At 40.9% G+C, this 16,110-nt stretch overlaps 1 protein-coding gene across 5 annotated transcripts in view; it reads left to right on the top strand.

The window, feature by feature from the left end:
* macrod2 (mono-ADP ribosylhydrolase 2) overlaps window positions 1-16,110 on the top strand; it is a 398,938-nt gene that overhangs the window by 294,163 nt on the left and 88,665 nt on the right. For all 5 annotated transcript variants that reach the window (XM_019366420.2, XM_019366419.1, XM_019366416.2 and 2 more), the window contains exon 7: window positions 7,436-7,466. In XM_019366420.2, coding sequence (XP_019221965.1) covers window positions 7,436-7,466 — 31 coding nt within the window. The remainder of the gene's footprint in view (window positions 1-7,435; window positions 7,467-16,110) is intronic.

Below are 16,110 nucleotides of genomic sequence, written 5' to 3'. Positions count from 1 at the left end.
CTACCTGAAGGCTGATTCATGGCATTTCTTCGCAGACACCCTAACAATTTGTGACCACGCAAACACGTCAAATGTCCACACAGCAGGAACATAAAACGGTCATTTTATGTTCTGAGTTTCGTTATCCCCACCCTTACAGCTGCTCATCGGAGGAGCTGGAATTGCCATAGTCACTGCTGGATTTCACACACGTGCTTTCCATCAGTGGCACCTAAAAGCGAGCGTGCCGTTCCTGAAACTCTGTGCTCTGTCTGTGCACTCTACCTGGGAAGTGAAATCATCTCCAGAGTAGCAAAGATCCATCCAGGCAGCTTAAACAAAATAAGCTGCTTTAAGCTGAATATCCTGGCTCGCAAGTAATTCCCTACACAGCCAATGATGCTGAGACCTTAATGGACAGATGTAATTGTGATAATAGTTGTATTTGATCTTGGCACATATGAAAACTGGTGGTGGGACTCGGGCCATTAGGTGCCAGGTTTCCTAGCCTCTGCATTTCTCCATCCTCCATTTAGCATAATGACACTCCAACAATCAGTGCTCACTGTAGAGTATTGACTGTGGTATTATGCAGAATAAAATGGTGTTAATGTGTCATATTTAAATATCCTGATCTGTAACTGTGGCATGTTCCTTTCTGCAGCAGCAGGTAGCCAATTCGTGAAACTGAAAAACCAGGCATGACCTACATGCTTAAAGAATTACAGCAGTCAACAAAGAGGATTCTGTTGGATTCCTGTTTTTGATGCTCTGATGTAAGCCCACACTGTGGCATCACTGGTGAATAATAACATACTTGTGGTCCCATTTGCGCAAGATCTCCCCATGCTGCTGTGATTTATAAGCATACCTTCCATCTGCAAACAGGCTAGGAGGCTCCTACCTACTGGGGCAGCACCCCGGGTCCAGTGCTATTTACTCAGCCAGCCGAGACGAGGTGCTCCCCCGGCAGGATCCTGCAGTCACTGTGCCCATGCATGCTTTTCTCTCCATTAACCTGTCTGCTCGTGGCTACTGTGAAGTGCCTGCAGCAGGTACAGCAACGCAACAGCATTTTGCCACAGGTTGAACCATCTTTATTGTGCCATTTCCTGCTGTTTAACAAATGATAAAAAGCTGCAGGCCATCAAACTTAGCAGTAACAGTGACTAAGTTTTATGAGCGCTATATTTGGTAAACTCTAGTCACAATATGCACTCAATAAATCATGCTTTAATAAGCTTTGTTGTGTCAGTTTTAAAATGAAAATGCAGTCTCTGTAAACATGCAGATATTTGTCAGTGCGTTTGAGTTATATGTAACACCAAAGGTACAAATAAATTAGTTTTTTTTCTTGAAAACATTGCACACTTTATTCATTCTGTGCTGTATCTAATGCATTTTGAACCAAATAAGTGTGTAGAAATACTGAGAGGAAAGGTGCTCCACTTTAAAGTGATGTGATAGATTAGGGAGGAGCCCTGGCAACAGAATAATTTCCCTGGTGACCAATTTCTGAACACTCTGAGCAAAGAAAATCAGCAACAAGCCTACATGTCAGCTATAGCCCCATACCAGGGTGCAGGCGTACACGCTGACTCATTTCTAATGAGCAGCCAGAGATAGAAATAATAACCTAAACAACAAGTCATAGGTCATGACTGCAAATATAGTGCTGACTGCCCTAATTAACATTAGACCTTATTCAGTGTAAGCAGATATAAAAGTATGTATGCAAAAATGGCGTCAATGGTGGCCCAGGGTTGATGGGGAAAGAAGAAGAGAAGTAGGTTATGCTTTACTCTTCTTACATTGCTGCACTCTCTGGTTTGCCTCTGAAAACTACTGTAGCAACTTTGTTGCATTTAGTGTGATTTTGGCTTAAATTCCGCTTGTCATTTCTTTTCTGTCTTTAAAAGCACTACTTCTATATGTGATACTATAGAGTATTATGTGCAGAAGCTTTTTGAGGGGCTGTTATTCTTAAAAAGTTTATATAAAATCTATAAAATATTTTTGGTTCTTGAAAAATAAAAGTAAACTGGTTTTAAATATTACACTGCACGCTTACGGCCTGATAGATCCATATAAAGTAGATTGAGCTTCAGCATGATTTTTGCTGACAAAGTGTTATAATGTGCATTAACAATGACATCATCACAGTATCGATCTTTCTCTTTATGTAACTTGGTTCCCCCTGTTGCTGCACCTTCATATGTACGCTCAGTGTTTCCTGCTGCTCAGCCTGCTCTTCCTTACTGTAAATCTACCGTTCTCCAAAACATTTTCAATTCAAAACTGCATGGGCACGGTAAAGCTACCATTTAAATATCAAGAACTTTATATTCACTGTACTTTGCAGATTCCACAATTAAAATAATAGTTGTAAATGTCAGACTGCATTATCTGTCTCACTGCAAAAAATTGCACTACAGTAGCAAAGAGCGATCAATTTAGTGTAACTAGCTAGAATTTTTATGGATGTGATGCTGACGGCTATTTAAGGTATTTTGCTTGATTACCAGGTTGTTCTGTGCTCTCTAAATTTGAGCGTTTATGGTAAAGCACTCGTTAACATTGTAAAATGTTCAAAATGACTCATTCACAGAATGAGTAGAATACAGATATAATGAAATCTGTTTTGTCATTGATTTAAATGTTCAATTTTTTGTTTTTTTGTTTGTTTTGACAAATGACAGATTTGCATTTAATTCATTTTACAGAAATGGTTGCTTGGAATTTCTGTCAAAATGCTTCAACTGCTGGTCACTCCTCTTAGCATCCTCTGTTACCTGGTTTTGAAATGCATTGCCTTCTTAAATTAATGTAGAAGTTAATACTTTAGGTTTAATATTATGATCTCAAAACATCAATTAAATTATCACTTTATGAAATAAGGTGACTTGTATCAACTGCATCTGCTTGGTGGTTAGAAATTCATCACAACCTGAATTAAGTTTGATCAAGAACGTGACCAGCAGCTCATGTCAGGAACTGTTTGTGTCATTGCCAATGTAATGCAGTTGTAAAAAGACAAGCCCTTTTTTTTGCAGAACCATTTTTTTGTGCCATCCTTTCTCTGTGTCCTTCAGAGGGGTGCTTAAAAACGTAACATTCAAACTAGAAGTCACTCGTTCGAGGATGCCAATGTTCACATTTTGGACAGAGAAGACAGATGGTTTGAAAGAGGAGTGAAAGAAGCCATCTATGTCCACTGTGAACGACCATCTTTGAACACAGGACGGGGCTTACGACACCAACTGTCTGCCATCTATAATCCAGTTTTGAGATCCATTCCCAAATGCCTTAACACCCACTCACATCATGGGCCATTTGACCTCAGTAAGTCACATGATAGAGTGGGGCTAGGTTTCACAATGAGTTCACCTGAAACCTTGGCTGATTGTGACCCACACCCGTTTTCACACCTTGGCTCGTGTGATTAAGTAGAGGATCAATTGGAGGTCCATGACCCTCTTGGGGACACTCCCATAGGGCTTAAAATCTGGGACTCTCCACCAGTTGCTCTTAGAACTGAAGAAGCTTCTCAGATGAAGGGTGAAATGTCTCCAAGAAACCTAAAGAAGTCCAGACGCTCCTTAGACTACGATGACCTGGATGACCGGAACCTTCACAGACACGTTGTAGCATTTCATTTTCATCTAAGGTTCTCGCCATAATCATCACTCTGCATTAACTTGAATGAATATCTTACTAAAGCAGATAGTGCATTAAATCTGTATACTAGTTCTTCCATTTTTTCCTATATATTAGGTTAAAAATTGAGCTTATTTTATAATAAGTAGTTTGTATCATTGTTTTGCAAAGTCAGGTAACAGACATTTAGTCATTTAAGTGTTTGCTTTACCTCGAAAACAGCTCTAATTCTTTTCTGGGCACTGGCTGCAGTGCTTCAAGGTACAATATTTGGCAGATATTTTGTATGTTTGTCTCATCATGTCATCCTCAAGATCCTTGAGAATCTGGGTTGTTGCGTAAAGACACACTCCGGCTGCATGCTTGGGGTCATTGTCAAGCTACTGATTGATTTTTGGACCGATTAGGCAACTCCCTGACGTTGCTGAGTGATGAATAAGAATCTAACCCTCTTAAAGTGCTTAAAACCTTTCCACATTACTGTGTACTACTTTTCCCTCTTGCAATCAAATGCCCTTCAAACAAGTAAATGAATGTGTCACAGCGGTGTCACATTTTGACAGCATCCCATTAAGTGATTACCTGGTGCAATTTCACACCAGCGTGATCAATACTCCTTTAATGGATCAGCCAAGGAACTAATAAAAAGGATTTTAATTGATTACGCTGATAGGCCGTCACTCCCACAGCGTGTTATATGTTAAAGTTTAGGTGCAATCGGAGCAGAAGTTCAACGTCAGGTGACTGACACTTTGGCCTTTAAGCTGAGAGAGGATAACGAGGCTTCTGGCTCAGGATCACCTTGGCTGACTGAAGCCATTGACAGGAAGTTACTTTCCTTATTATAACAGTCCTTCATATCGTTTTCTTCTGCTGGGCTAATTTAGATTCCAGCTTCAATAGACTATTGCCTATATGTAAAAGTGTCATCAATTTTTATAATTGAGATACTCTGATTTTCCGTGCCTCTAATGAGTCAATCTATTATAAGTAATCCTATTTGCACGCAGTAATTCTTTGAAATATTGTTTGTTGTGTTAGGATATATGTGACAGTTTTGCACTTTTAATCTCAGTATGCCTCTGCGCGTGCCATGGTCTGAGCCTGGCACAGGGCTAAAAACGGCCATGCTTTTCCACGCTTCATCATCTGTGGTTTGTGTCAGACCCAGACAATCATCTGGAAAGGTCAAAGCATCAGTAAAAGATTTAAATCAGCCCACAGAAGAAAGATTTACCTTGACAGGCGGAACCTGAAAACTGGTAAATAAGAATGCAAACAGAGTCTTTCCTCTTAACCTAAACCTAAAGGAAAAACAGACCATTGCATTTCAAAGCTAGAGTCACAGGTTGTGATGCTTTAAAGTAACAAAAAAAAAAGTTTGAATATCTTTTTTGTCCTTGTAATTAATTATTTGCTTTCTTAATGCTATACGTTGAGAGGGCTCAAAGATTAATGCGTTGATTAATGCATTTGTATAATCGCCCTATGAGGAGACATGTATGGTTGGTTCTCTTTCAGATCTATTAATCGTGTTTTCATTTCTAAAACGAAGCGATCTTGGCACAGCTAATAGAAACAGCCTGTTTCTAAATGCAACTTGACAGGGTCAGTGTGAGAAAAGCAAACTGTTGGGCTTAGTTTTGGCACTGAGAGAACTTGACGTACGGGTGTTATTCTTTGATTAATCTCTGTGCTGTTTTGTTGTTCTATATTCATCCAGCTTTATGAGCTGCTAGAGGAAACATTTTCCTTTTTTTTCTTCATTTGTCATCTTATTATATTAATGTTGTAGCCACGCCTTTTGATGAATGCAAGAACTAAAGCACGTATTCAGCTTGTTTTGAGGACAAATGGGACCTTTGAAAAAAATTCTTTCTCTTTAGTGTTTATTAATATACTTAAAAAGATGAATGTGAAATAGGGAAGCTTATAGCAAGGCCTATGTATCATAATATATTAGCTCACAGAAGTAAAGAGTAATGAAACTATTTTCAGCTATAAAGCCATGCTTGAATAATATGTCTGCTGCAAAGTGCTGCAAAGCCAGAACTATTACAAGGTGGTTACTTTTTATAATCTTTTTGGAAAAGACGTCCATAAATAAATATATGTTGGTTTTGGCTCTTTGGGTCATGAAGATAATTATATTTATCCTTCTTCTCATTCTCCACATGTCTCTTTTGTTTGGTGTATGTGCTTTCCTTCAGTTTGGTGGCTGCTATATTATTGATTTGTGCTATTGATCCAAATGTGGCAGCGATTACTGGGATTTTGTGTTTAGCTTTATCATCATGCACTAAAAAGCCTCCTGCTGGGATGCCCTTGTTGTTACTGAAACACAGCTGAGTCACTGCTGGCAGTTTGTATCTTTACTCACAATAAAGTTTGTTTGTCTGTGAGTCACAGGCTGTGTATTGAAGTCAAAGACACTTAAACCTTAGACACTAAAAGTAAGTGACAGACAAGGTCGATCTCATTTGGATAGTCATGATTAATAAGATGTGAAATCCACTTTTCCATCATGAGCTATACTGGCCATCAAGTATACATATAATACATGCATTATAATACAGTGATTGATGTAACAGTCAAAGATGGAACTTAAAAAACATAAAATATGTGTGTAAAGAGGGATGTTTGATAAGCTTTTATTTGGATGCTAACAAAAAGTATAGTGTGTATTTATGCAGTTCTGTGAAAAATTAAGTATATCCTTAATCTTCTGTAGGAATAAAGTGGGTAAATAGCAGCCATGTGCTTTGGTAGTTTGCTGGTCTGGAGCATTCAGGTGTGTGTTAACACAATCTTCCCAGGAGTGGCCGTCCTAGCAAATTCATCCCAAGGTCAGGCTGTGCAGTGCATCTAAGACTCTACAGTCCCCAGATAGCATGTTAAATATTAAAGTTCATGACAGAACAATTACAAAAAAGCTGAAGAAGTATGGTTTGTTTGGTAGGGTTGTCAGGCGGAGGGTTGTCTTTTCTCTAAAAAGAGCATTGCAGCATGACTTAAGTTAGCAAGGTTGCAAGGAAAATGGAGCTGTTTGGTGATAATGCACAACATCATTTCTGGCCAAAATCAAACCCAACATATCAGCACAAACACATCGTACCAACAGTCAAGCACAGTGATGGAGGGGTGATGATTTGGGCTTATTCTGCAGCCACAGGACTTTGGCCTCTTGTGGTCTTTGAGTCAGCCATGAACTCTGGACACCAATGTTTTCACACATGAGGATAATTATCGAACAGTTAAAGCTTGGTCAGTATTAGGATAGTGATCCAAAGCCCAGCAACAACAGAATGGCTGAAAAAGAAAAAAAATCAGGGTATTGTTGTGGGCCAGTCAATCTCCAGACATGTAGCTCTACAAATTATTGAATCATGTTTTGTACTTGAGTTTTTCCCTGAGAGTCCTGTGAAAATGTTCTTTTTCACTTCAGTATTTGTATTTATGCATCTTGCATTGAAGCTGGAATATGGTTTACGACACACTCCTGCATCGTCACTGCAGGGAATTCGTCAAATGTTAGTGTAAATTGCTGCTCCTGGGAATAAACAAGTGAAGCAGTCGCGGTAAATGGCAATCATACAAGTGTACAGTAGGTGCCTGACAATAGTTACAGTTTAATGCAGATGGGTGCAGTCGTGCAACATTTTATTTCAGTAGATGACGTTTGAATTCCTCTGCTGCAAAATTAAACGTTTGGCTTCAAAGCGACTGATAGGAGTTACTTTTGCCTTACTTTGTGTGATCGTGCTGATTGTTTTCTCCATCTCTCTCTCTCTTTGCACAGGCCTTCCCATGTATATCCACAGGCATCTACGGTAAGCTCAGTCTCCCTTCTTTTATTTCTGTTTTTATCCATTTGTTTTGTTCTTTCAGTGCAACTCAGTGATAACAAGCTGCTCATATTCCCCAGTTTGTGGCTGAATATTTTAAAATGATGCACATAGGGCAGGAGGTTACTTAGATATAAATACTAAATATACCAACAAGTTCACCTTAAACCATGTTGCACAAAGGCAGGGCGTAGAAGAAGGTGAACAAAATGCCTGAATACTGCTTATGCACCCTCATGAGATCAAGCCAAATATGCTGCAAGGCATCGCTGGCAGAGAGCTGATGTGCTCATTACACTTAAACAAAGTCACACTGAAAAGAAACTAGACTTGTTGATAAAAACAGAATTTTTGAGTTTTGAAGATAAAAAAAAGTTAAATGCAAGAAAACATGTTGATTCTTTGACTCTTTTGATCATTTAAATTACTGTACAGTTTATGAATTTGCATACAGCTCTAATACTCGCAGTAGGTGCCAAATGTGTAAGGATTAATTAACATGCTAATTTCTATTGTTTGCAACTGACTATTAGCTGCAATGTAGTTCCACATAAGCAACCACAACTGCTTGGTAAAGTTATGCGTAATTGCAGATGTCTACAGTATTCTGCCAATTAAAAAAACTGCCAGTGTGAGGCAACAACTGATAAGTGATTCTGGGTCTATACTTCTTTAGGCAGGGATCTCATGTGAGTCGATAAGTGCCTCTGATCATTTTGCAAGACGAGGTGCTGCCAATTTTACAAACACTGTTTCCTCAAGATATGTACATGCACTGTTCGCGCTCTCAATAGGCATACACCCACAGCATTTATTATGTCCACGTGCCCAGTGTAATGCGAATTCAAAAGTGACATATTGAACTCGAATCCTTTTATACCCTCCACAGAAAGCAAAACTAACAAAAGTTTCAAAAGCCCTCGAAACCTTCTGAAAACAGCAAAGAAAACCAGATAATTAAAATTTATGAGACCAAAGGGTGGATAATTCCTTTCACATCCTCAGTAATTCTGATCATTTTAGATGATACTTGTCTTTTGTCCGTTTTACGTCGACGAGTTATATTTCCGGTGCTTTCTGTACTTTTCTTCATGTGGTTGACCTCGCTCAGATTTATTATATACACCTATGCAGCTGTTGTTGTTCTAATAAAGCTACATAAAAGCTACCTAATTTACTAAACCTACTGCAGCTTACTTCCACAGCTGTGTCACTGTGTGAATTTAATTTAAAAGGGTTTTTTTTTTTACAACATCATTGGTGTAGATAAGCACAGACACAGCTGAGCTATTTGAGTGTGCTATTAAGACCCGATGCTGGTTTTTTATTTAAAATGCAGACATTTGAAGCCGTATCTCAAACTGTAAGCGAAGCATCAACAGCCACTGACTGGATTTAATTAAAAGCTAGGGACTGGACTGTAGTGCACATGTGTATTGGTGCAACTAACCGGTCACAGCCCATAAAGAAAATGATAAAATGTTGATAATCAGTGACAGTTGAGCACCTAATTTGTGATTTGCTGTGCATTTCAGCGGCACATGTCTCTACAGTGCTAGAATATTTGCCATAACTTGCAAACAGAGTGCATTCGGCTGGCAAAACATACCCTGAAAATCATCTGTGCAGACGCTTGTGAGGTGTGTTGAGCTGTGATTATACTCAGGTGGTCTCACTATGGGTTCTGACTCGTTTCCAGTTGACGTGCCAGAGATTTGTGCTGCCGTTTCATGTCCTGAACAAACATGTCACATGTGATATGAAGACACAGATCGAACCGGATGAGCTAATTTTCACGACTATGATTGGAAAGTGTTTCTGTATGAAAAATGACAGTTTGGTTATTGATTAATCCTGTTAGTTATTGATGTAGTCCTAGTCCATTAGTGATAGCACAGAAGCCTCTACCTTTCCATATTTCTTTGGTTTATTAAACGTCTAATGAAAAACAATGTAATTAAAAAATGCCTGTTAAGGATGTAGTCTGAGTTTTGTGTTTTGATTTCCAACTGTAGACAGTATGCAAAAATAAAATGATTCATCCACAGCCACTGGGGAACATCAAAAAAGCCTCTGCCCACATGCTGGGTACCTTGCATCTGTTTGTGATTGTTTTTCTCTCCAACCAAAGCCATTACTCTTCTGCCTTTATCAAACCTGGACTATAACTAACTGCCAGCTGTTGCACTCTGAAATACTACACACGCAAAGTACTGATTATAGAGCCTGATAAACTTTGGCAGTGCTCATTAAACTAGCTGAAACTGCCCGGCACAGATAAAAGATAGTCCGAGTGGCGAGCTATCCTGACACGCGCTATTGCATATGTGTGTTAATAAAGACCAGTCTTTAGTAAAGCGTGCTCATAAATCACAAGACGTTTAATTATGCTCTTGATAGAACACTTCCCATTTGGGATTTTGAATAAATTCCCCCTGTCACTTTTTTGCAGTTCACACACACACACACACACACACATCTTTTCTGCGATGTTATGTTTCGTGCCACCTGCCGATGCACACATCTCACAGGGGCTTCTTCTTTTTTTGGTCCACTCTCCTTCCTCTTCCTGCAAAATATATGTTATCCGCTTAAACGCTAGTGTCTGACTTCTTGTGACGTAACAAATTACATAACAAGCTGAATTCAAGAAGTATAGTGAAGAGCATCAGCTAATGGTTATATACAGTGTTTTCTGTTAAAAGCAAAAAATATGGAGTAGCTGTAGTGGCACAAAGGTAGTGCAAATACAGGGGAGAGAGGGGGGTGGGGGTCATTGTTTGTACTGCGCGCCGCTGACGAGGGCACCACTTATTGCCGTTCACTGTGCTACTGTGTGCTGCACTGCCAGTGGGAGCCTGTCATACCACACCACCAGGAGCCCCCTCACATCAAAAGGATGGTCTGTGCAGAGCCAAGCATGCAGTGGAGTGGGAGGGGGGAATTAAACAGCCTGTTAAATAAATAAACAGCTTAGCGCTTCCATAACTACATCTCCACAGAACAACAGCTGATTAAGACTAAAGATCTGCACACAGCAGAGGGCAAATAGAGGAGGGACTTTCAAAGGAAGTACAGTATAGATAGCACAGAGCTGTGTTGTTGTTCTCCGAGTCCTCTGCGTGCCCCCTGAGTACTGCCATATTCTGAAAGGGCCTCTGCTCTCTTGTCAGGAGTTCTGACATTTTCTGTGCATTTTAGATAACCTTTAAGGTCAGCTTCCATTTTAGCAATATAAACAAAAGCTCTTTAGCGTGGAAGTCACATCTCCCCGATCCCGATGTTTGCGTGTGATTTTTTTTCTAAAAAAAATCTCTTTCTGTCTTTGTTGAATGTGCATCACTTTGAGTATGCGTTCATGGTCATGCAGGTACTATGCTTATGTACACGTGCTTGACCTATTTCTGCACTTGAATTGGAGCAAGAAAACAAATTCCGTGCCCCAAACATCGTGACACAGAGGAATCAGGAACAAGTTATCCAAGGCCATTGTGGTGAGACAAACAGATTTGTCAGGAAAGTTAATGCTAATTGACACCCTCTCTCACGCCTCCATATTCCCGAAGACTCAGTCACCACTGACAGATGATGGCAGAACAGGGAGGTTGGGTGTAGTAGAGGTGCGCAGGGGGTACCTCAGACGCTTGGAAAGAAAAATGAGAGATCACACTGCGCTGACAGTCCAATCCCTCAGTCCGGCCCATTAGCCACAACAGAATTTCTGCACCGATAGTGTGTCGGAGGTACCACCCATAAACAAACTGGTGCCCACCGTGGGCCACGAGGTCACCCAGCATGATAGAGGTTATTAAGTGCTGCTTCTGTTTGCACATCAATCACAGCCGTGCGACCTGGGTTTAAATGGATTATTCCTTCCACGGAGGAGACACCTCTCAATGTCTCACAGGATCAGTGCCAAGAGTCCAACTACCTCGACTTAGAGAGGTCATTTTCTCTTTTGCAATCCTTTTGTTTTCTGTCCTTCCTCCTATGCATCCTCTTGTCTCTAGTTCTCCCTGACAAGTCTGTCTTATTAGCCATACAAGGAAAATCCTATGAAAAAACAACTATTTATATAAGCAAGGACATATATATTACTTCTGCTGTTTGCTGGATAAGAAGCCATTGCACACATGTATTTATAACGCTATCAAAAGAATCAGAGGCGCTTGATGTGGCAAAGCTGCTTCTCTTCTTTGGACAAATATCTTCCTGTTTACTGCTAACCCTTCACCTCTGGCTCATCTGTCTCTGTAACTGATCCGAGATTTGTTGACAAAGGACTTTTAGCACTGACTGGTGGCTGTGGGAGATATGTGGATGTAATCCACCAAAGCTCTACTGGTATGTCCACACTGCCATCCCGCTGTACCGTCCAGATCAAAGGTGTCAAGCAGCTAAGATTTTTTTTCTCTAACCAGCATCATGGTCTGGCTCTCTTTATCCCTGTCTAGGATTAGGAGGGCTGGAGACATTCATGCACCTTATCTTTAAACAGTGATTGCTTGCTGTTAGCTTGCCAGAAATGGCCCAGGCAGGTTCCCCCTTCTCTCAAAATACATGAAGCCTAATCTAGCTGGGTTTTGGTATTTCAAGGCACATACAGTAGGAGCAATATGTTGTATCAGTGGGCAGCAGAGTGTGTGCTCAAAGAAAGCAAGATCTCCGTGGCCCAATGTGCATTTGTGCTCAACACTTTTTTTTCCCCTGCAATTTTCACAGATGATAAGCTGAATGTAAAAACACCTCCCACCCACAGGACAATAGATTTAAGGCTTTGTGAAACTTGTTCGAGCATTAAACTTTTTCATTCCATAAACTTTTCAGAATGTTTTTACAAAGTAAAACGTCGGGTGTTAATTTTAGCATGTAGGACAAAGCATGCTATCACCTACATGGATTATTTCCAAGGAAGGTCATCAGCTGTTGTGCTCTGCCCTCTTTCTTCTCACCTCTTTCCCCCCCCCCTGCCTCTCTTCCTCACATTACACCCTCCCATCCCTCTTTGTCTCTGTCTCCTTCTGTGGGCTGCAAAGTCGGTCATGGTCACAGCCCTGCTGTCGTGTCCCAGTGTTAGTGTAGGAGCAGCTCCGGGCCATTTGACACCCACGCAATGGCGTCTAGAGTCCTGGGGCGCTACTCTGTCCTCCACCCCGGGTCAACTCACCTCTCCACTGGGCCCTGATGGGGTGACTACCCTGTTCCCCCGCTCACTTTTCAGATGAACGCACAGCATTGATGCCTCCAACTAGAGCAGAGCTCAGCTGTGCTACGCTTAATGATTTTCTACTGTTCAAACCACATCCACCTAATCTACATTGTTTTATACTGAGCTTAAATGATTCCAGCCTGCCTGTCTCTTATTACAGCTATCTTTAATAACAGCACTAAAGCTATCAACATTTTATTGAAAACAACAGCAATAAAAAGTCCTTTTTTTAATAAAAAATACTATTACGATATTTCAAAGGAAAGCTGTGAGGCGTTATCTTGCAAAAGACCTTTAAAACAAGTACAGATCACTGTTCCAAACATAATATAATCATAAGAGGAATCAGGAAAAAAACTGTATTGATCCCTGCAGGGAAATTGCTTTGTTACTGTGTTAAAAATACAGCTAAGAAAGGAGCAATTACATTTTACAAAAGAGAAAAATGGAGCTGAGAAGTAATTAAAAAAAATACATACTACTTAACTAGAAACGTATACCTGTGATTCAGAATATTGCACATGGTCAAACATTCGCATGTTTGTTTTGTGTTTGGTTTTTTGCGCTGCGGTAGTTTACTGTCATTCCAACACCTGTGGTGAGTTTGCCAGCCCCAGCTAACTCAGCCTCGGGCTATATACAGCTTTAAGGTAGACAGCTCATCAAAATGAATGACGAGTGTTGAGACATGAACTTGACCAGCTACAGCTGTGGAGAAGGAGAGTGGAACCAACAATACAGTTTCTGCCTCAAGGGGAGAAAACCTGCACTTTCTGTATTTCTGAAGAATTCGAACATCATACAGCCTCAGTTTATCAGACTTCACCATTTCTGTTATCTGTTGGCACCATATCCTTGCAAAAAAAAAAAAAAAAAATCAGAAGACTAGGTGCTAAAAAAAGAGAGAGAGAGAGAAAAAGAAACACTAGAAATAATGAAGCCCTAAAATAACAGCAGGCTGTGGTATTCTCCGCACAATATAAGCCCACTCAGGAAAAACAAAAGTGGTGTGATCTGCAGTGTGCGCCTACAAAGCTACCCGTGCATTTGCAAATAAAGAATGGGAATGTAACATAGCCCAGACATGTATTCAACTTGTTGACTTTCTACTGCTCACTTTATCAGGTGATGCATCCACTTCTCACCACAGGAAAAAACACCTTAGCTGCACAAGTTTGTTGCAAAAGTTAACTCTGAAAGTTGAGTTAAAGTAAATTTAGGATGTGAAAGAGCTGCCATGCTGGCAACAGCCAGAGCAATGGGCCTGCTTGTTCTTAAAGCCAAAATTTCCCCTAAGGCAGAGTACACATTTATATATTTCTTTTCCTCCCATGTTACAGTTGAGTGGATATTTTTGACCACGAACTTCTATTTTCTAACTGTTACAGAGTTGACTGCGATTGAGATGGGAGCTTTTTTTTTTACCATTTTGAACAGAATATCTGAATTTTTAGCTTTAACATCAAACTCAAGGGATTTTCTTTGGTTTTTAGCTTCATGTAAAATACACGACCTACTATATGCCTGAAAAATCACATAAGGACTTGTGCAAGAATTGCTTTTTGCATATGACCAGGAACCCTGTCAATTGGCTACATCAAAGCAAGTGTGCACATGCGCAAGATGGATGTAACTTGCTGGATGGGGATAAAAATAAAGCTTTAACTAAAAGGAAATTAAAAGGAAATTAAGCAATCCTTCTCGAACAGTTCAGTGATGCTGCTTTAAGTCAAAGGCATGAAATCACTGGATGAACACTTGGCTTGTAGCTGCTATAGCTGTCAACATTGTTGACTGCATATCCCAATGTTACGCAATAGTGTTGTTGTGTCCTTTTATTTACACGGCACATGCAAGTTTCTCTCCCCTCTCCTCTCCTCGCGCTGTGCCCGGTGATGAAGTAGAGGAGCCTTCAGCAGAAATAACACTGCGCCACCTGAGCCCTCATCAGCGGCGCTGTGCTGCACATATCCCATTAGTGCACCTCACTAAGACAAATCTCCCAAAGCCGAGCATATTCCCAGCATAGGTGAGAGCCGAGCCAAGTAGAGCAGGGACCCTGGAGGGCCCACCATCACTGCGCCCGACGCCAGCTGCCCGCCACCTGACAGATTGGTTTTTCCTGAACTCTCCACACGGCAAATGGCGAAAAATGAGAAGGAGGTGTTGAGAGGAGAAGATGGAGAAGTAAAACACTGAACTCTGTCATTTTGTGCGTACTTGAGCATAAGAGTCAGAGCTGAACATCATCCAGGAAGCAGGGCTGTGTCGACTCCTGCTGTGACTCGCAGGTCTGAGAAAGACGCTTTTGGAAGTGTGGACTGGGAGTTCTTCCATCTCGCTGTTTCAACGTACGTGGCCAGGCTGAAATGTACAAAGAGAGGAGAGGTGGTGAAAGTTAAAAGTTGCAGAAGGAGACAAATGATGAGAGAGCTCTCGAAATGCTGCCATTGACCTTGATGTTGCAGTTGAGCAGGGTCGTTCTGCCAGGCTGCCCTCAGCTGCTCTGACACCTTTTACAGGCTTTCCATCTAAATCTCTGTCCAACATAGACTACCAAGTCTATCATTTCACCTTCCTGTTACTGTTTTCATTATTTCTCCAGCTAACTGCTCTCTCTGCCCCTCTTTTCTTCTCCGCTATGATTAATAGGTATAGCTCTCGAATCAATAAAGCATTTGTAGAAACTCCACATAGAATAGATTAAATGTACTCAGTGCCATCCACACTTCTGGTGACCAGCATGTACTATTATCAAGATTTAGACCTGTTTTTAGCTCCGAATAAAATGTGTGCCTGTTTAACTCTCTCCTAAGATGAATAGAGCTAGAGCACAAAGGCAGTTATTTACAATTTAACAATTTACTTATTTGTTTCATTTGTTTGTGTTCTACTTCTCCGACACCTCTCTTTTTTCTCCTGCGGTTTCCTAAACAGCTGGTGCTTTCTTTGTGGATCTATTTTCTTAAGCTTTCTTGTCATCCACACATCTGTTGGCTTGTGTTACTTGATCTGTTGTTATGCCTTCATAGGTGTGGTAGCACTTTTCCAAAAGGTAACATTTAAAAAAAAAAAGAAAAAAGAAATGATATCACTGGAAAGGTTAAGTGTGCTTGGGAGACAGGGAGAGCCAGGTGACCTGCAGACCGATTTGGCATTCTGGATTAGGTTCTGAGCACGCAGCTCTCGGGGCATCTTTTGAAGGACAGGAGCTGTGAACGGGGCTGTGCACTGTCTGCAGACACTGTCTAACAGAGCCATAGAAGCAGACTGGCTGTCACTGCTGGCCGGTATGCAGCTCACATCTTGCTTCACCCAGAGCTTGAACAGGAGCTCAGCTAGGGCTCAGCAGCGAGTCAACCCCTCTTCTCTCCTCGGTGTAATTCGGCCACTCCTGTCAAGCTGTGGAAGGGGAGGGAA

This window comes from Oreochromis niloticus, linkage group LG13 (assembly GCF_001858045.2).
Source record: "Oreochromis niloticus isolate F11D_XX linkage group LG13, O_niloticus_UMD_NMBU, whole genome shotgun sequence".
NCBI lineage: Eukaryota > Metazoa > Chordata > Actinopteri > Cichliformes > Cichlidae > Oreochromis > Oreochromis niloticus.
This window is presented reverse-complemented; position numbering and strand designations above follow the sequence as displayed.